This window comes from Cibotium barometz, chromosome 8, assembly GCF_041138505.1.
Source record: "Cibotium barometz isolate CiBa-2024 chromosome 8, ASM4113850v1, whole genome shotgun sequence".
NCBI classification, from domain to species: domain Eukaryota; kingdom Viridiplantae; phylum Streptophyta; class Polypodiopsida; order Cyatheales; family Cibotiaceae; genus Cibotium; species Cibotium barometz.
The window spans coordinates 9,953,213-9,974,128 of NC_141053.1; the positions used below are offsets into that span (position 1 = coordinate 9,953,213).

At 47.4% G+C, this 20,916-nt stretch overlaps 1 protein-coding gene across 3 annotated transcripts in view; it reads left to right on the forward strand.

The window, feature by feature from the left end:
- The window catches only part of LOC147635879 (uncharacterized), a 153,604-nt gene that overhangs the window by 67,500 nt on the left and 65,188 nt on the right, over nt 1-20,916 (forward strand). For all 3 annotated transcript variants that reach the window (XM_086801276.1, XM_086801277.1, XM_086801275.1), the window contains exon 5: nt 17,102-17,174. In XM_086801276.1, the coding sequence (XP_086657402.1) occupies nt 17,102-17,174 (73 nt within the window). The remainder of the gene's footprint in view (nt 1-17,101; nt 17,175-20,916) is intronic.

The window sequence follows — 20,916 nt, forward strand, 5'->3', positions numbered from 1 at the left end:
CAAGAAGTTCAACGAATGGTTTGCAGTGGTGCTTAACCCATTGCATGTGTTTCGACAAAGAAAGTCGTGGAATCTTTGTGGACCAAAGCTAAAATAGAATCCTTTTGAAGCATTGAGACTTTATGCTAGCAAAGGACCGGTGTTGGTTATTCTAGACCTTTTTGTGGTTGAACATGATGACATTGCATTGGAGCAGTCTTGAACCAAGCAAGCCAAAATCTCGGAGACTTTGAGCCATGCGGTTTCTATGGGTTTCCATATGGATTTCAGTTTTTTGAAGGATCCTTATGCTACCAAAGAAGACTTCAAAGATGTTTTGGAACAGATTACAAAATAAAGATTTGGTGACTTTCTATGTCATCGAAAAGGGTTTTTCTTATGATGCAAACCCGTTTATGTTACACAAATGAATCGAGGCCAAAAGTGAACAAAAAAAAAAAGCCATGCTCCACCTTACACAAGGCAAAGAAGCATACTGACTACAACTCAAACTTTGGAAAGCTTCTTTTATTTGCCTTGTATGAGAAAGAACATTTAGTTATATGTTTGAGAATGTTTGGTTTTGCCAGATGGTCAAGTTTTGATCGACAAAAGCTAGCAGGATTATTGCACCCATTGAAAGAGTATTGCTATTGATTTACCTTTAGATTACCTAAGTAAGGAAATGGAAATGATGGTATATGGACCTTTTCAGGATACCAAGAAGATCAACCATGTATGTCATCGGTTGGACCTTTCAGATCATTAGAAGATATATAATGTTTTCCATGACAGTTTATTGAAACCATGTACAGGTTATCCCCCGAGAAACTTGTGTTGAAGGATCTACTAGAGGTGCAAGAGCCAAAATAGATTGTGTTTCATTCTGTGAGAAAAAGAGGAAAGATAGAGATTAGAAAGTTTCTCTTGGACTTCGAGAATTATTCGTTGTTGGACGTGAAATGGATGCCAAAGGAGTACTTCTAGGACTATCCATATATACTTCGAGCTTATGAAGAAATCGTTGGTCTAGATGTATTTGAAGTACAGATATGGATGTCTTGCGATGAAGACCATAGTTGTTACGAGGCGCGCCTCTAACGGTTAGAGGCGTACGTACGACTGCCTAATCGAGACGTCCAATTTTTTTTTTTTTTTTGCCTATTTGAGTCTTTAGACGGGGCTTTAAGGGCCCAAGGCAGCCCCTCTCACACAGTGCACACACTCTCTCTCTCCCTCAATCTCTCCCTCCCTCCCTTAAGCCTTTCTTAAGACCCAAAGTTCAAAGTTCAAAGTTCAAACAGACTAGGATGATGATGTTTTTTATACCCACTTTTGGAGCTCTCTCTATACTCTACCGGTTCATTTCAGTTCATTTCATTTTACTTTGTACCCTTGAATCTTGATGATGTATCCAACTGATGATGATGGACTATTTTGGTCTCGTAGGTCTTCTTGGCATTTTGCAGACGTTTAATACAGCTTTCTTTCTTTCACACACACACTTTCTCTCCCTCTCATACACACTGTCTCTCTCCCTTCCTCAAGGCTCATACATACACACTCTAGTCTCTCTCTCTCTCTCTCTCTCTCTCTCAGCTTTCACTATATATATTATATCTATTTATCACTATATACGTATATATATATATATATATATATAAAACAGATGCCTCTAACATGTCTCTAACGTCTCTAAAAAATATGACTCTTTCGAGGCGTGATCAAACGCCTCTGACGCCTCTAACAACCTTGATCAAGACAGATTCAAGAGGGAGGGATTGTGCCTCTAGCTCTCTTCATTGTATATATATATGTATATATTGGATTGGAACTGACCATTATTTTGCTTATAATGGTTACTTGGACATGCTGTAGTGGGTGGCAACGAGCCGGATAGCCCAAGGAGCAAGATTTGTATATGGGAGGCAACGATGCCAGATGACTTATTGGACGACAACGATGCTAGAACGAGATTTGTATATGAGGCAACTATGCCAGATGACCCATTGGATAGCAACGATACCAGATATATTGGACTTCACAGTCGGGCGGTCATTACGACGAGATGGCCCAGATGACTGTATTGGATTTCGCAGTCGGGCGGTCATTGCGACCAGATGGCCGAGATGACTATATTGGATTTCGCAATCGGGCGGTCATTGCGACCAGATGGCCGAGATGATTTTATTGGATTTCATAGTCGGGAGTCAATATGACGAGATGGCCTAGATGACTATTGAGAAACTCTCGGGCGGTCCTAGTGACCAGATGGCCTTGATGATAGCCTGAGCGGTCCTAGTGGCCAGATGGCTCAGCATGGTTTCGATGAAACCAGATAGGACAATCCATGAACAGGAGGATCATTACTTGTGCATTGCATACTGATGTATGTTTGAATTTCTTTGACTTTGTGTGCTGTTTTTGATGCATGGACAATGCTTGGATTTATGGCATGTGATAGTCCATTGGGCTCCAGATTACCTGGCCAGTACCTGGAATACCTAGTAGACGCGAATGATGCATACTTGTTTGTTGACTAGCTTGTGTCTAGTTTTTGCAGGAGGTAAGTATGCATTTATTATATGTAACACATATGATAGGCCATGAATATTTTAATCAAGAACAAGGACATTGGCCAAAGAAAAGGCATTGAGATGTTGCCAGATGAGCAGATGACACCACAAATATGGGAAGGAGCAGATGCACAAGCTTACCAGATGGGGCTAGTACCTTGAAATATATGGATGTATTTGATGTACCTTCAAATATATGGAAGTACTTCATGTACTTGGAACACACGGATATACATGGAACATATGGATGTGCTTGGAACACTTGCAGTCTGTAGTTGAGAACAACTGCAGACTGCACGGATATACATGGAACATATGGATGTGCTTGGGACACTTGCAGTTGAGAACAACTGCAATGTAAGAGGGAGGGAATTTAACTATTTGGCCCTCCTAGCTCTATTTCACTAATAAAATCCATGCCCAGACACCAGACAGGTGGAAGAAGACATGGGGACGAGGTTCATAAGGTTTGACTAAGAAAAAGCACCATTCTTGGTCAGAAAGCATGAAAAAGCAAAAAGTCAAATAGGGTTGACCGCGAGCCAAGGGCACCATTGGAAAGAGGAGACTGAGCCGGACCAAAAAGCTAAAAGGCGCTTTCTCAAAAAGCAGCTCTAAGGCCAAAAAGCAAGGTCCTAAAGCTAGAAAAGCAAAGCACTAAAAGTTGAGTAATATTTTATTAATAAAAGTAAAAAGAGCAAAAGCAAAGGCAAAAAGAGAAAAGCAAAGCATAAAAAGGCAAAGCACTAAAAGTTGAGTAATATTTTATTAATAAAAGTAAAAAGAGCAAAAGCAAAGGCAAAAAGAGAAAAGCAAAGCATAAAAAGGCAAAGCAAAAGCATGAAGGCTTTTTGGCAAAAAGCAGGGTCTCTTACAAGTATAAAAAGGATTGCACTTCCCTTGTAGTACCATGAACATCATTGCAAATTGAAGGAGATTGTGGAGTGTGTGTGGGCATCATTATGATCATGGAGAGCGCTTCTTCGCCATCAACACCTTCTCGAACTTGCTTTTCAGATGTACGGTTAGCCCTAGACTCGTATGGGCATATGCATGGGTGATACGGACACATGTACGGAGCTGTACGGACATGTATGGAGAGAAATTTCAGAAACCCTAAAAATTTTAAAAACCCTAAAAATTTCAAAAACCCTAAAACTTCTCCAAAAAATTCTAAAAACTGCTTTTGGATGTTTTTGTCGCCCAAAAACCATTAAAACAGGTTTTATATCAGTTTTCTTGTGAGAAAGAGCTTTTCCATGGTTTTCTTCATGGACAAGGCTATAGGAGTTGTGGAGATTACTCATGGAATGAGCGAGTGTTTCTTGGACTTGGACATATAGCGTGGACATGGAGAACTTGGGCATAGAGCTTGGACATGGAACATGAAGCTTGGACATAAACATGGAACTTGGACATATAGGTTGAGCATGAAGCTTGGACATATAGGTTGGGCATGAAGCTTGGACATGAACATGGATCTTGGACTTGGATGTGGACTTGGACTTGGATTTGGATTGGGACTTGGACTTGGACTTGGACTTGGATTTGGATTCATTGGATTTGGATATTTGGATTTGGTACTAGCCCGGTGAGAGATACTTGTGGATCATCCGCGTGGTATGCTCGACATGAGAGATCTTGTGCGTCGACATCGACTTGGATATCCTACATCGGCATAGTTGTTTGTTTTGTATTCATTGATTGTATTGATCCTGGCCAGCCTGCCCATGGATTGTTCTCTGCTCAATGTGGTGTACTGTGCAAGATCCCCAATCCCTTTTCTCTCTTCCCTCTCTCTCTTTATATTTTTATCTCTTGGACACGTGGTTGAGTCTTTCACTGCATGCCCTACTGGGCTTACATCAAGTCCACCCTGTCATAAGCTTTCTCAAAGTCTAGGAGTAGCACGATGAGGTTTTGTTGCTGTATCTTGGCCGAAGCTGTCGCCTCCCAAAAAGTTTAGAATGCTTTGATCCTAAAAAAAAACCTGTCTGAGTGTCGTGGATCAAGTCTGGGAGAGAAGGCTGAAGTCGCCTACTGATGGCCTTGGCCAGAATCTTATAGGCCGTCCCTAGAAGGGTGATGGGTCTCCACTGTCGGATCTCTAATCTATCACCACCCTCTATGAGCCTCTCTGGCATGGCACTAGTGAGTGTAATCTCATTTAAGGCAGCGCAAAGGCCACCTTTCATGAGGTCCCAATGGCGAAGAAAGAAAGAAACAGGAAGCCCATCCGCCCCCGAGCATTTGCCCCTGGGTAATGCCGTCGCCACCTTTGCGAGCTCCTCTGATGTGAAAGGGGTCAATAAGAAAGACCGAAGGGAGGGGGCAACCACCTCTCTCGTGTGCCTTCAGACTCTCTCGTGTGCATCCATCACTTTGGGGATAATGGGGCACCATTGAGAAGAGATCGGAAGAAATCCGTCGTGATCGCTCACATGTGGGGGATCATAGACAATAACTCCATCCTGTCCACGGAGCCTGCGAATACCGTGTCTCCTCCTGTGGGGCCCAGCTATCTAAAAGAAGTCTCCAATAACTCTGTCACCGGCCTGAGTCCAGAATGAAGCCTTGGCATGGTATCTATACTCCACCCTCCTCTCCTCAATGGACCGAATCTCCGTGCGGGTGGCAACAATCTAACTCTCAAACCACGGGTTGTCTGGGGAACTCTCCTGAAGATGTTGCAAATAAGCTACGCCTCTCCTCAGACTCCTGTCCTACTCCCGAAATCCCTCCAATCTACTCCGGGCTACATCCTGTAAGAAAACACTGATCTCCCCAAGGCCATCATCCAAAGTGCACGCTGCAGAGCCTCGAGGAAAAGTCCAGTCCTGCCCATATCTACTCGATCCGATTGCAGATCTTGGGGTCTTGAATCATGCTGTCTGGAATCCTGGAGCTCGCATGCTTGTCATGCCTCCATGGGTCCTCTAGGGACAGAATAACTGGGGCATGATCTGAAAATGTAGTGCCTGCCAGAATACTAACCATGCCTCGACGACATAAAACCTATCCAGCGAAGAGAGATTGGGGCCAGTGCTCCGCCTATCCGATTGAGAAAAGTTAAGACTCCTAGGGCTACGCCAACAACTCTGGGAGATGCTAAGGGTCCTGTCCCCTAAGAATCAATATCATCGTACTCCGCTCCTGAGATTGTGGCCGTGCCACCTCCTAGTCTGTCCTCTGCTGCCTCTATCATATTGAAGTCACCACCCATGCACCAAAAATCAGCCTGAGGAAGGGCCTATAGGACAATGCTCCAAAAGATGGCTCTACTTGCAACAATATTCGGGGCATAAATTAGTAAGAACGTTGGTGATGCGGAGATCGTGAAGATGATGTGAAAGCTCAACTGGCTGGCCCTGAATGGCAGTGGCCACCGACTTTGGATCCACTCTGTCCCCGGGGCTACGCTCAAAGGGAAAGAAGATCATCGCACCATTCTGGAGGCGTAGAGGGTTTGGAGTGGTGAAAGACCACACATACTTGAATAGGGGCTACAGTCTCCTCAAAACTCTCTCCCCCTTTCGTAGAAAGACACCGGAAGAAACTAGAATCCATAGGCTGCCCCAAGATTTTGGGGGGCGTGGCCGGAGACTCATGTGGGAGAGCCCTTGCCGGTGAGGCCGCAATGGTCATCTCCCACGGCTCTGAGAAACGATGAATTAGGCGATGAACGAAACTCGCCGGTTGTCTCCTCCCCAGATCAGGGGCTGTAGGGGGTTGACAGGAATGCTGTGGAGAGGTAGAAAGGAGGGGGGGGGGGTATGGAAGGCACAGAGGAAGAGGAAGGGGTGGATGGAGCGACTACGGGTACAGTCGGAGGCTAGGGTGGGGGAGGCGGGGGACGAGGCGAGGGGGAGTGGGAGGGGGGAGAGGCTCGAGAGGGACGATGCTGAGAGGCATCCATCGGAGAGGAAGGCTACTAGGGAGAACTTGACGGAGAGAGGGTGGGGTCAACCGGCTCCATTGGGCACTGAGGGCCCGAAGAGGAGTCGCGTTGAGGATTTGGCTAGCACATCAGGCCGCGCGGGGCGGGGGGGTGGGGGGTTGTGCTCTCCGTGGTTGGAGGGGGCCCACGGTCTGTAGGCAGGTGCTGTGAGAAGTGCTTGTAACGGTTCTCTGATAGAACCGAATCCTCCTGCATACTGCCAGCCTGGAGCGCACGGCGATGACGCTTAGCTCTGGTGCTCAGTTGGTGACCCGGGCATGGGCCAACCGTTTGCCACTCTCCAGCTGATGGGTCATCCATGGTTGGTACTTGGTGCTCGGTGGCCTGGGAACCTACACCTCCCTCAGCCCCATGGTGTGGATCCAAGTGGGAAGTAGAACGGGGAACCACCAGAGGCGATCTCCTAGACTGACACTGAGGGCAAGCTCTGGCTAGACGACCCATCTGCCTGCAAATGAAACATTGGCCTGGAAGGTGGGAATACTCCACTCTTTGCGTAATGGGGTCGCGCGGAAGGTTGGGAATAGATATCATGTGTTGAGGCACAGAATCCGGCGAGGCAACACAGATGCGGAGAGGTGGGATCCCGGTTGCTCGTGTGAGGGCCGAGGTAGCGGTGAGGGGGATTCCATCACTCTCTTGATGGCACCACCAATCATCGAGAGAAGAGGAAGGTACTCCTTCCTAAGGCCTGGGAAGCAAATTGTCACTGAGAAGCCTGAAATGCCAGCCAATGGGTTAGACGCAAGATCGAAGTTGTGTTGCCAGTGAGAGCAAAGAAGGCCTATGCCATACGCAAGGCAAGGGGGCTCAGCTGCATGACTCGGTTTGATGCCGATGGCGAGTTGAACTCCACCTAATAGTATCCGCGCCCTAGAGGGTGAATATCGGTGATCTTTGCAGGTTCGCCAATGAGGCTGGCTTGAAAAAGATCGCTGAGCTGTCGGCGCGTGGGGCGGCTACCAACAATTTTGCAGATCAGGGTGGAGGCCTCAAGTGAGGCATCAGTCTTGGCAAGAACCTGAAGATCCGCTTCGGAGAGGGAAATGCAAGCAATGGCGGCTTTGGTCGGGGATGACGAAGCGGCTGCCATGGAGTCCTCCTGAGGGTGAAGGCCAGAATGAACCGAAGCTTGCCAAGAAATCTAAAAATGCACGGGGCGGCTACCAACAATTTTGCAAGCAAGGGTGGAGGCCTCAAGTGAGGCAATAGTCTTGGCAAGAACGTAAAGATCCGCTTGGGAGAAGGAAATGCAAGCAACGGCGGCTTCGTTCGAGGTTGACGGAGTGGCTGCCATGGAGTCGTCCTGAGGGTGAAGACCAGAATGAACCGAAGCTTGCCAAGAAATCTAAAAACCCCCAGAAACCGGGAAGCAACAACTTCCATGGGAGGGAGGGAGGAGGGGGGCGAGGAAACCAGAAGAAGAAAAAAAGGGGGGGCGGTGGGGGAGGCTCGGGGGAAAAATAAATAAATAAAGAGAAAAAGAAGCCGGGGGGGAGAGACAAAATAATTACAATAATAATAATTATTATTATTAAAAAAAAGAAAGTAAAAGAAAAGAAAAAGGTGAAGAGATAGAAGGGGAGGCGGCGAAAGAGAGGGAAAGCCCCAGGTGGGGGGGGGGGGGGGGGGGGGGAGAATGTGCAGAAGGGGGGCGAGCAGAGAAGCGAAGGGGGGGTGTCGGGGGGGGTGTGAAGCGAAGGGAGCAGAGGAGGCGGCAGCTAATCAGCGAAAGGGGGGCAGGGGGCTCAGCGCTTGCTCATGATTGCGGGAGCAAATGATCTTCATATTGTGATTATGGAACCACCCAAGTAGATGCTTTTATAGGCATGAAGCCTTATCTTTTGACCTAGACTTTAATAAGGGGTGCTCACACCAACTAATTCTGAAATCTCAATATAACACTGTTCGATTTAGTGTATATTACTTTGGTTGGAAAGAATTCATGGAGAATCTCGAACTCTTTTATGTGAGTATACGTTTCAATGCAAAGCGAAGGTTGGACAATTTCTGAGGATGGGTTTTAAGAAAAGAGGGTTCAGCATAGAAGCTCAGGGGCGAGCAACTTTCTTTTGGTCTGTCCTTATAGCCATGTATGTACTTGCAAATAGATGCTTGTATGCCAAGTGCCAGGCAATGTTTAATAGTAGTAATGTGCAAGGAGATTATGCAAAGTTTGGGGACAATGTATAGGTAAAGTCAGCCCACTCTATGTTTGATAACTGTTCCTTAGAGATCGTAATTACCATAGACTATTGAGTGTCCCATAGATTGGTATGCCCTTAGAAGCAAGTTTAGCAGATCTAAGTGCACTGTTAGAGAGTGGCAACTTGAGCAAGCATCTTCAGTGATAACCAAATCATCTAAACTATTTGGTTGCACCCTTGCAGGGATGATTAGATATGCCACGACATGTATGCCAAGGTAGCCGCTTAGGTTTTATGGGCAAAACTCATGTAACAAAAGTCTACTCTATAGCGCATGTACATCAAGAAACCCCATGTAGTACTTGTCTAGCTGGATCTATCAAGCGAACCTTGCACATTTTCTAAATCTACCATTGTCATGCAAATTACTTGGCAAGTTCTCCAAAGCTTTCACTCTCAGGTGAACTACCTAGTAGGTTCTCCAAGGCTCTCAAGAAAAGAGTTTTGTAATTGCAGTTAGGCCAACTACCCACCAAGGTTAGAGATACTCCAACAGTCAATTGAGAACCTACTAGGCTGAATGCTCCACAAGTTTACGATCAACTGCATGGTCCTGCACGGTCTCTCCCTGTATGCATCATAGCCATCTTTCTCAACATTCATTTACTAGTAGTGAGCTTGATATTTGTTATGGGAGTTGCATGTACACTAGCATCTACGGTTGGGTTTTTCCATAGACACTAGGCATCACCTAGGGTTACGAAGAAGAGATTCTAAGTTGGATCAGAAGACAGTATTGGCTGTGACTAAAAGGCAAAAGAAAGCTATAGAGATATTGATCGGCATGCTCACTAAAGCAAGGCATCTGTAGAAGCGATGGACATACCCACTTTATCAAGGCAGCCATAGAGGCGAAGGATTTTTAGGTCTACTCTAGCAGGGCAGCTATAGAGACCATGACTAGACTTACTATAGCAAGGTAGTATAGAAGTCAAGCCTACTATAGCAAAGCAACTAGAGAGGATATGCATGACTTCTGAGGATCTTGGTTCACCGACTGTGAAAAGATGGCGGAAAGTCCTGTTTCTAAGTTGATACAAGAGCGGCCTAATTGTAAGGCTTGTTCTTAAGTTGGGACAAGAGGATTCTTATTTGTGGTAGCTTCTTAGTTGAGGTCAACTGTTCAGAAGGTGGGGGGAATGGCACCACCGTGATTTTTCATCGTGGAATTTTAATACAAAGCGTATGCAGATGAGAGATTTTCTTGCTAATTGTTTTACGTGATTTATGTTGTGCGTGCTTGTCGAATGGGAATTGAACTTGTGCGCATGAACTGTTGGACCTGGACATTGCAGGGATTTAATGCATAAGACATGTCCATGGCCTTAAGGTACATTCGAGAATCTTAAGGACAGGTATGAATTAAACATCGTGGTTTCATCTTTGCACTTATAAATGTTTTATGGGTTTTGCAAGGGGTGGGGTATCAAACCAAGCTCTTAATTTATTATTATTAAAATTATTACTCTTTGTTCTCACCTTGTAATTTGTAAGCACCAAAGTGGCAAAGATGAAATGTTGAAAGTACCAAGGTTAATGAAGGTGTAAAGCCATGGGACGAATGATACACAAAGTGCCAAATGGGTGGCGATTGTGGCGATGTGAAGGTGTTTCTGTGCATGAAATGAAGGACAAAGGTTAATCAGCCTAGGAGGAGGGAAGGCTAACTTTGAAGATGAAAAAGCAATTTACGAACTGTTCTAAAGTGCACCCGGACCAGTACAGATGCTATACCAGACCTTTGTACAGCCCTGTTTTGCTGTTGTATGCACCTGTTGCCGTTGTACTGACTGTACCAGCTGCTGTATCTTTTGTACCTGCTGGTACACTGTACCGGTTGCTGTACCTTTTGTACCTGCTGTACTAGCTGTTATACGGGCAGTTTTACTCCTTTACAGCCCTCCCCATGCCCAATAGCTGCTCCCAGTGCCTGCTACTGCAGCAGGCACCCTGTGTTAAACAGTGGGTTTCCTTTACCTAGCTTTAAACTATGGGGGCATCTCAAAGACAAAGAGACACAAGTGTCGAGCAAGAGCTGTGAGCAGCAGCACCCCTGCCCCCTGCCCCCAACCTGCGCCCTGCCCGCCGCCATCCCCTGTCCTCCCCCCTGCCACCCATCGCCCTCTCCTCGTCCTGCACCCTGCCTGCCATCGCCCTCTCCTCTCCCTGCCCGCCATCGCTTACTCCTCCCCTCTGCCTGCGCGCTTCCCCGCCCTCTCCTTGTCTCTCGCCTGCGTGCTGCGCCCCCTGCTTGTGTTCTCCTCCCACCTCCTGCCCTCGGTCCTCCCCGTCCAGCCCTTTTTTCTCCGCCTTCCATCTTCCCTCTCTCCTCCCCCGTTCAGTGCCTCTTCCTAGTTTTTTTTTAGTTTTTTGTTTTTATTCTCTTTTTTTCTACCTTCCTACTCCTCATTTCCCCTTCTCGCCTCCCCCCCTTCAGGGCTTCTCCAGGCAGTTATTTCAGCTCTCGGGCAGCTCTTTCTCCCTGCAAGTTTCAGCCTCTTCTACACTTAAACCCCCAGGAGGACTCCATGGCAGCCGCTCCATCATCCCCGACCGAGGCCACTGTCCTCTCCTTTTCAAAAGCGGACCTCCAGCTCCTCACTTCGACAGTTGCATCCTTTGAGGCCTCCACTTTGGTATGTAAGATTGTTGGTAGCTTCCGGGTGCGTGGACAGCTCAAGGATCTTTTACAGGCTAGCCTCCTTGGTGCGCCTGGAAAGATTACTGACATTCATCCTTTGGGGCATGGCTACTATCAGGTAGAGTTTGACTCGCTAGCAACAGCGTTGGACAGAGTCATGCTGCTGAGCTGTCGCACTGTGTACGGCCCAAGCCTTCTTTGTGCGGTGGCAGCATTGCTTCGACCTAGCATCCAACCCTCTTAGGAGGATTCCTCCCTTCCACTTCCTTCTCCCCCCCCACAGCTACCCCATTCTCCCCCGTCTCCTCTCCGCCCACCCCACCCCACCCCACCCCACCACACCCTCCCCTCCTTCTCCCCAACCTTCATCTTTGGCTTTCCCTGAGCAGCTCCTCCCGACCCATCTCGTTATGAGCCCACTGTCCCCCCTCCCTTTGCCTTTCTTGAGCATTCCCGCCGCCCTCCGATGGGGCTAGACCCGGAGGGGAGGTAGCCAGTTAGTTTAGTACGCCGCTTAATTCATTGTTTCTCGGAGCCAATTGCCACCTCTTCGCGGTGAGGGCTCTCCTGCCAGTCTCCTCAGGTGGCCCCTCATCATTATGGGGAACCCAATGGATTACAGTTTCTTCCGATGTCTCTCGGTTCAAGGAATTGGTATTTTCGAGGAGACGATGAGTCCCTTTCGGATTTGTGTGGTGTTTCATCACTCTAGGCTCTCCAACGCCAGAGAGTGGTGTGATGATCTTCTCCTTCCCCTTGAGTGCAGCACCGGGGACGGAATGGGATACGGAGTCGGTGTCTGCTGCCATCCAGGGGAAGCATGATTTGCGCATCACCGACGTGCTTACCCATCTTTGGCCCTTGGCTCAGATGGAGTTGGGAGGGTAAGGAGACAAAGATCAGGACGGGGAGGTGTTGTCCTCCAGCTTGGAGGTGCTACTCTTTGTGTTCCTTCATATTTCAGTAGCAGTACCCTACAGACACTTGCATTGCGATAGGTGGAGCCTAGATTATGCGTTTTCCCGGGCTTGGACAGAGTGGCGTCACATGGAGGGTAGGATCCATGCTCACCTGGCGCGTCTTCATCCTATGACTGTCTGTGATTATTCCCCGTCAAAACCCATGCCCAAGACTCTTCGAGTGGAGGGTAGTGCTGATAGTTCCGCTTCCCACAGAGATTATATATGTGGTTTCCCTCATGGAACATTAGGGTTGGGGGGGCCTTAGTGCTTTCATAGGCATGGCATGCTTAGAGGAGAGCTACATAGAGCAACAGTGGGGGGACCCATTGATATTCTCTTCCTCCAAGAGCACCATCTTTCATAGGGGCGTACCCTCCGTTGCGGGAAGATTCTACCACACTTTATGGTATCCCTCTTTTGGCCCCTTTGGGACGAAGAGGAGAGTTTGTATTTTTGTTAGCGAGCAGCTCTTGCCGACAATAGTTGGCTCAGGCATCATTGACACTGGTCGGCCTTAGGATTGTCGAGGATTGTGTGGGTGACCATTTAGCATTGGTGAGGATTGAGGATTGTGTGGGCTTTTTAAATATGGTGTGAATGCGGTTGCAGGTAGAGCCACCTTCTGGAGTATAGTTCGCCATTTCCTTCCACAGGCCGACTTTTGGTATATGGGTGGAGACTTTAACATGATAGCGTAAGAAGAGGATAGACTCAGAGGCATGGCTATAGTTTCTGGCTCAGAGTACACTGCTTGGGAGGAGCTTATCTTGGGGTCAGAACCTCGGGAATTTGTGCTTCTCGAGGTCTAATAGGAGCAACACCAGCCCCAATCTTTCTAGACTTGATAGATTCTATGTGGATGAGTGGGCTTGCAGAGCGGTCGTGGTGGCCTGATCCGTATTCTGGCAAGAACTACTTTCTCTGAGCAACCTTTGGTTATTTTGTCTCTTGGGATCCTGAAGGTAAGACAGACACTTGAGCATTCGAATCCCTGACAACCTCATCTAGGACTCTGAGATATGCATCAGGATATAGTAGATTTGGGAGGGGCTGGATTCTCTCTCAAATGTGCAATAGGCACCTTGGTTGCAGTCCTAGGTGAGATTAGTAGTTTACTGTAGGAGGCAGCACAAAACAGATTGGCTAGATCCGTGAGTAGGAGAGGAGCGTTCGCCGAGGCCTTGCTTCTCTTCAGGGACTTCAGGAGAGCTCCCCAGATAGCTCGTGTATTTAGGGTCAGTTGGTTGTTGCCCGTACAGTGCTCAGATCCATAGAGGAGCGAAGTGTGGAGTACAAATACCATGCCAAAGTCTCTTCTAGACCCAGGCGGGAGATAGGGCTAGTGGGGATGTCTTTGACATCGCAGGCCACCATAGGCGGAGAGATGATTACCGCAGGTTGCGAAGTCTCTTCTAGACCCAGGCGGGAGATAGGGTCAGTGGGGATTTCTTTGAGATTGCAGGCCCCAATAGATGGAGAGATGATTACCGCAGGTTGTGAGAGGCCGGAGATTCGACAGTGGAGACCCATCACCCTCCTGGGGACTGCCTACAAGATTTTGAGCAAGGTCATCAACCGGAGACTTAGCCCCTCCTCCTCGACTTGATTCATGATACTCAGACAAGCTTTGTTCAGGATTGGAGCATTCTGGACAACATCTTCACTTTCTGGGAAGCGATAGCTTCGTCTAGGATGCACCAATAGGATCTCATTGTGCTCCTTCTGGATTTCTAGAAAGCCCATGATAGAGTTGATTGGGGCTTTCTGGAGGGGACGATGTGCCGGATGGGTTTTCCGAAAGAGTGGATCCGTTGTGTTTCGAGACTTTACTCGGCCTCTCACAATCAGGTTCTCATTCAAGGAGCTAGAGGTGATAGATTTCCCCTTTCTCGCTCGGTCTGACAGGGTTGCTCTCTAGCACCCATATGTTTCTATTTGTTGTTGAGGCCATGAGCAGTTTTCTTTTAGCTCAAGATATGGGCTCTAGGGATTGCGTCTCCCCATACGTGCACATGAGGAGCTGGTAGACTCAAAGTTCACAGATGACATAGCAACGTACTTATCGGGAGACGTTTGGAATCTTCAGAGATTGTAGAGGCGATAGAGATCTTTTGTCGTGCATCAAGAGTGCAGATCAATTGGCACAAGTTGTGTGGATTTTGTATTGGCTCTCTGCCCGCCCCGACTTGTTGGCCAATTGAGGCTTTCCAGTGGATCTCGAGGGGTACTCCAGCCCATTATCTTGGATGCCGGGTGGGCATCGATATCTCCCAAGAGTAGTAGCTAGCCCCTCTTCTTTTGAGCTTTTGGAAGAAGCGACGGGCACTCTAGCCCGTTATCTTGGATGCCAGGTGGGCATCGATATCTCCCAAGAGTAGCAACTAGCCCATCTTCTTTTGAGCTTCTATGCTGGAGTTTAGCGAGGCTTTCCTTAGCCAGCCGAGTTGTGGTGGCGAACCAGGTTCTTCTTGCCACCATATGGTATATTACTTCTTGTTGGGCCTTCTCACGGGCCTGCATTGGTCAGGCTCAGCAATTGATCCGTAACTTTTTGTGTGCTGGCAACGACGGAAGGCTTGCCCAAGCCAAGATGGCCTGGGGAGTGATCATACAGCCGTGCCATAGAGGGGGAGTGGGCATCATTGACTTGCCATTCAAAGCCGTGCCCTTTTGGGCAAGCTCATTGTTAGAGGATTTATTCCAAGTGGTGAGCCATGGAAGGATTTCCTCTTGGCTAGGATATCCACCCGTAAATTGGGTCTGGGGGCCCTTGGCCGCAGAGCCCTCACGGAGATGTGGGCCCATTGCTTTAGCCAAGGTTTTGAGGACAGAGACAGACTCAACCTTGACATCGACTCTACCATTTCTCCGGAGTGATATCAGAGCCCCCTTGGGGGACTTTAGGGGATGCACGTTACAGAGGGTGAGGGTGATCAGATTCCATGCACATGAGTGGCACATTGACCCATGATGCGCCTTCAGTGGGACCTAGGGGAGTGGACTTGGTGTGATCGTGTAGACAGGGAGGAGACTCCAGGTACTTCGTTTTTTGCATACATCACAGGGTTTGGCTGTAGGATCGAGATACCCGAGGTCAAGGGGCATTCTGGTAGCATTGAGAGTCTTAGGGCTTCTCACCTTGCTTTTTCTCATAGGAGTTTTCGACCTCAGAAGATCACTCTCTTTTTGTGGTTGGTGGCGCATAGGAGTTTGGAGGGTCGCATGAGGAGCAAGGTGGGGGGCTAGCCCTTCAGGTCTTTCACCTTCGCTTCTGGATAGTGCCAGTCCCAGCCCCATCTATTGGTCACTGGACTCCTAGCTCAAGCCAGAGATGGGAGATTTGTAGTAGCATTGCCGTATGGCACATTTGGAGAACTCGATGCAGCGAAGCCATTGAAGGCACCCACACTCCGCTTGCGGAGTCCATCAAGAGCATCTGGCTCGACATCATTCATACCCTCTGCGGCTAGTGGGGGAAGCTTCAGGGTGGTTCTAACCGTATGCGGAAGCGTCGGGTAGCCTTTCCGAGGCTCCGGCGACCTAGTCCTTTTCTCACAGATAGTGGTGGTGAGCCCACTTGGCACTACAGACCATCTGTGTGGTTATTCCCTCCCCCACCCCTTGTATATGATAGCCTTCTCCTCATAGACTGGCCAACTGGAGGAGAAGTGCATCCTTCCCTTCTTTTTGGTTCTTTGATCCTTGCTCCGTACATGGAGGTGAGTTTGTATCTAGCCTTTTGAGGCTGTTTTTTGTCAACTAATAGAAGGATCTTGTTTTTGGGAAACAAAAAGGTTTTGAATTCTATCTTTTCATGTGGAGAGTGCAGGAAAGCAGTGGCAAGTGCATCGTTGTCCTGCACATATGCATTTCTAAATACCTATTTTTATTTGGGGCATTCTGAATCATGTGGATGCTTAATCTTTTGAAAACTTCACACAGCAAGAGGAGTGAGGCTTTTAAGGAACCATTTGTGCTTGAAAAGAGCATCCATATCTAGAACAAAACTTTTTGGAGCACAGGGGAGGACTGAACCATCTTGTATCAGTCGAAGGTATCTGTAGTATGGATGCAGATGTCGATTATCTAGTTCAAACTTGGGCGTTAGATGTATAAGAGGTTCATATACCTATGCAGATTGATCAAGGTTTATCCGTATCATCAAAGATCTGGAAGTGATCTTGAATTCTAAAGAGTGTTGATTCTTTGATATTTGAGAGGAAGGATCATAAATCCTATGATCTATTTCAAGGCAGAAAGTTAGAGATTCTAATGTACCCACAAACTAACTCGGTCAATGAAGAGTTCAGCTATAGCCTAAGAAGCTATGAAATTTGGAAGATATAGTCAAGGGATCATTTCAAATTCATGTATTTGGTATGAAAGCTTGATGCCTATCTAGGAAGTAAAGCACAATAAATAATGGGAAGAAATGAGGAAAGTTGTGTTTTTTTTTTGGAAGTTTTTTTTTCTTTGCACTAAATAAATAAAGAAATCCATCACTTGCATCTGGCTGCTATTAAGGAGAGGTCTAACATGCTCTACGGAGTGCATGTTGGTCATGAAGTAAGCGTAAGGCTACAGCGATTTATTCTTGACTCTGAGGTTTCAAAGGTGACGCTAGCCTGGCATTGATATCTTGGTGTTTATTTAGCATATCTTAAGCACATCAACTGTAAGTTTTTAAAAAGTTGAAGGAGTGCAATTCAAGAAGTGTATATCTGACATGGATATCATTAAGGTGCTTAAAAGAGTCACTTCTGAATGTTCTGGATCAGGTGTTACATGGAAGAGGAAAAGTTTCCAGATGGCACAGATTTTACGTTGAATGGGCTTGATGTACTTGAGAAGGTAAAAGATACTGTTCAATGAAAATTTCATAGCTTGTGTTGCATGCAGAGTCTGTGTGCATGTATATTTGCAGAGAAGGTAAGGGTTAAATTATGAACACAGGCTGATCGATTCATGTGGGTCACTTCGGTCCATGTATAAAGCACTCTTTGCTTGCTCCAAAATGGGGTTACCCTTGTCCCTGTATACATGATCGAGAGTGAGTGATTGATCCTTGTGCCATCTTAATAGTCTGAATTTTAGTGGGTTAGACAAGCACCGGATAATGCTTTTAAATGCCATTTGTGTAACGTGATTGCTATATTTTGCTTTTTAGTCAACAACTTTAGGCCCTTCTAGTTAGTGGTTTCTTTTTTTTTTTCCAGGAAAATGATCCTTCAATTAGTTAAAGAAAAACAGCCGCAATGGGCTAAGTACAACCACGGCGGGCTAAATACAGCCTCACCTCATAGAAGGGCGGGAGACAAATGATCTGCTTCTCCTCCGGCTGGCCGCTTTGTGAGGAGAAGGCTATCTCATACAGGAGGAGGGGGGGGGGGGTGGGGGGAACAACCATACAGGTGGTCTGTAATGCCAAATGGGGTCACCGTCTCTATCTGTGAGGAAAGGGCCAGGCCTCCAAAGTCTCAAGAAGGCTTCCCGTCGTTTCTGCATGCGGTTAGAACCTCCCTGCAGCTTCCCCCACTGACCGCGGAGGGTGTGAATGATATCGAGCCAGATGCTCTTGATGGTCTCAGAGCCTGGGTACCCTCAATGGCCTCGCTACATCTAGCACGCGTGATGTGCTAGGCTACTATGCTACTTTAAATCTCCCATCGTTCGCATGAGCTTGGTGGCTAGACACATGCCGGTGGGGCTGTGATTGGTACTGCTGCAATACAATGGTGGGAGACCTGAAGGGCTAGTCCTTCCCCATCCTCCTCGTAAGTCTTGACCACACTAGCCTCGGTGGCCCAAGTGACAGTATCCCAAGTGATGATCCGGGTCGATGCCCTGTCCATAGCAAAGATGCGGAGAATCCATTGCCAAATCTGCTGAGCCTTCGGGCAATCCCAAAGGCAACGTCGTTGAGACTCCTGGGGGTGGCCGCACCTCAAGCAAGCTGTTGACCGACCTCCGACTGCCAGCCACGTACCAACCGCCAGACTCCTGTGTGCCGTCAACCAACGGAAGAGAGTGATCTTCCTCGGCTGAAAGCTGTCCCAAAGCCTCTTCTAGAAATTTGAAAGGAAGCGCTGTGATAGGCCCTGAGACCATAGTCACAGGAAACGGCCGTTTCAATCCCTAGAAACATGTTTCTCCGTTTCAGAACCCCAGCCGTTTCCATGGCCATCCCAAGGGTTATTGTCACAGGAAACGGCTAGTGTTTCCGTTCCCGTTTCCTGTTTCTTGTGACTGTGCCTGAGACTGCCAATGTGCTGTTGCCGGCGGCTAGTTAGTGGATTCTTGTAAATATAAACAGAACAACTCTTTTATTCGGTGGTGAAATGTTCTGGTTAGGTCATTTTCAGAAGCTTTTTGAAACCCACATTTTTTGGGTGTCTTTACTGCTCGTGGCTCAGTTGTACATACCTGCATTCAGCTGTGCGTGCTGACCTTGTTGCTGTACGGCCCTTTCTTATTGTTGTGCGGCTCGGATTTTTCTGCTATATGACGTCTTTGTATACAGCTTGTGTAGCAGCAGCCCACAACCTGTACGACCCTGTTTTGTTGTTGTACAAATGCTGTACCAGTTTTGTGTGGCTGTACCTGTTATACCTGATTGTTTCTGCAAGTGGGTAGTTTGTACCTGTTGCCCGGTTCCTGTATCTGTTTATGGGCACTTGGTGATCTGCCCAGAGTCCTATTGCTGCTGGGGCAGCACCGTATTCTCAATTATTGGGTGCCTTGAACTTGCTGATCATCAGAACCTGGGAGGTGTCCACTCGGAGGTGCCCAGTTGTCTATGGTGGAATCTGTAAACTCAGATTGTAGTTTACCTCGCTGAGGATATGGCATACTTGCAGTAGGGAGTGAAGGCTTTAAAAAGAATGGAGGAAGCAAGATTGCCTCCCTTGCAGTGGCACTGATTCTTATGAAGGTTTGGGACCTGCATGGTAGTTTACTAGCCAAAGGTTGAACTAGGATTGGAGTCAACATTGAAGGCTTGCTCCGTAGTCTAAAGCTAAGTAGCACAGGGAACCCAAGAACCATGGATTACCCAAATCCATTATGGACCTTCTTAGGTTACAGAGAAGATCAATAATGTATGCTATCGATTGGACCTTCCAGATCACTGGAGGATACATAATGCCTTCCATGTCAGCCTATTGAAACCATATACTTGACTACCCCTAGAGGAGACTGTATTGGAGGATCCACCAGAGGTGGAAGAACAAGAAGAAATTTTGCAACCGGAACAGATTGTATTCCATTCCGTGGAGAAAAAGAGGAAAGACAGTGGTCAGAAAGTTCCTCTTAAACTTTAAGAATTACTCGCCTTTGGATGCGAAATGGATGCCAGAAGAGTACTTCAAGGACTATCTAGACATACTTTGAGCTTATGAGGAAAGAGTTGGTCCAAATGTATTTGAAGTACAGGGATAAATGTGTGTGAACAAGACAAATTTAGGAGGGAGGGTTCGTACCTCTAGCCCTCTTCTTTGTATATATCCACAGTTGAGGACAACTGCGATATAAGAGGGAGAGAATGTAACTATTTGGTCCTCCTAGCTCTTTTTCACATGATGGAACTCATGCGTGGACAGATGGACACGTTCATGAAAGCATGGGAATAGGGATCATGAAGTTGGCTCAGGAAAAAACACTAGTCTTGGACAAAAAGCAAGAAAAAGCAAAAAGTCAAACTAAGTTGACCGCGAGCCAAGGGTACCGCTGGAAAGAGGAGACTGAGCCAAACCAAAAAGCTAAAAGCGGCTTTCACAAAAAGCAGCTCCAAGGCCAGAAAGCAAGGCCCTGAAGCTAGCAAAGCATAACTAAAGAAATGTGATCATAGCTGAATAATATTTTATTATTAAAAGTCAAAAAGACAAAAGAAGAGTGAAAAAGTAAAAAGTAAAGCTTGGTCCGCTTTCGGCAAAAAGAAGGGCCTCCCTCAAGTATAAAAGAAGCAAGAGCCTTCCATGATGGATCATCTTCAAGGGTGTGGAGATTATCAAGCGTGTGAGGATCCTCAAGAGCAAGGAGATTATCATCAACACCATCTTCATCCTCAACCCTCTCTCCACCCACCAAATGATTGAATGTGCTTCCACCTTCGCCGGGCTCTTCCATCAGTGCCGCCACTGGATTTGTCATCTCCGCCTGCTCCGCCAGAGCTGCGCTACCTTGGGTCACAGCGTCGCCTTCTCCACGTGCTCAACCAGCGTAGCTCTGCCAGTTGCGCATGTCGCTATCTGCTCTATCAGCACTACGCTGCCCTACATTACCCTCACCGCCTTATTTCTCATGTCTCAGCTGGTGTTATGCCGTCATCTTTGCCCTGCTCTGCCCACTTCTGTTTAGTAGTGTCGCCAACAACCAGCCCTGCAGCAATAGCGCCAGCTCGGCCAGCACATCCGCCTCCCACTACTATGCAGAGCCACCACCTGCTGCCTCTAAAACACTGCCACCTGCTACCCCTGAAGCACTGCCGCCGTGTGCAATCAGTGCCACCCTCAACCACCAGTGCTGCGCTGTGAGCTTTTCATCAAAGGATTTGATATTTGGTGCAAAATTCTACCAACAAGGATATCGATTAAAA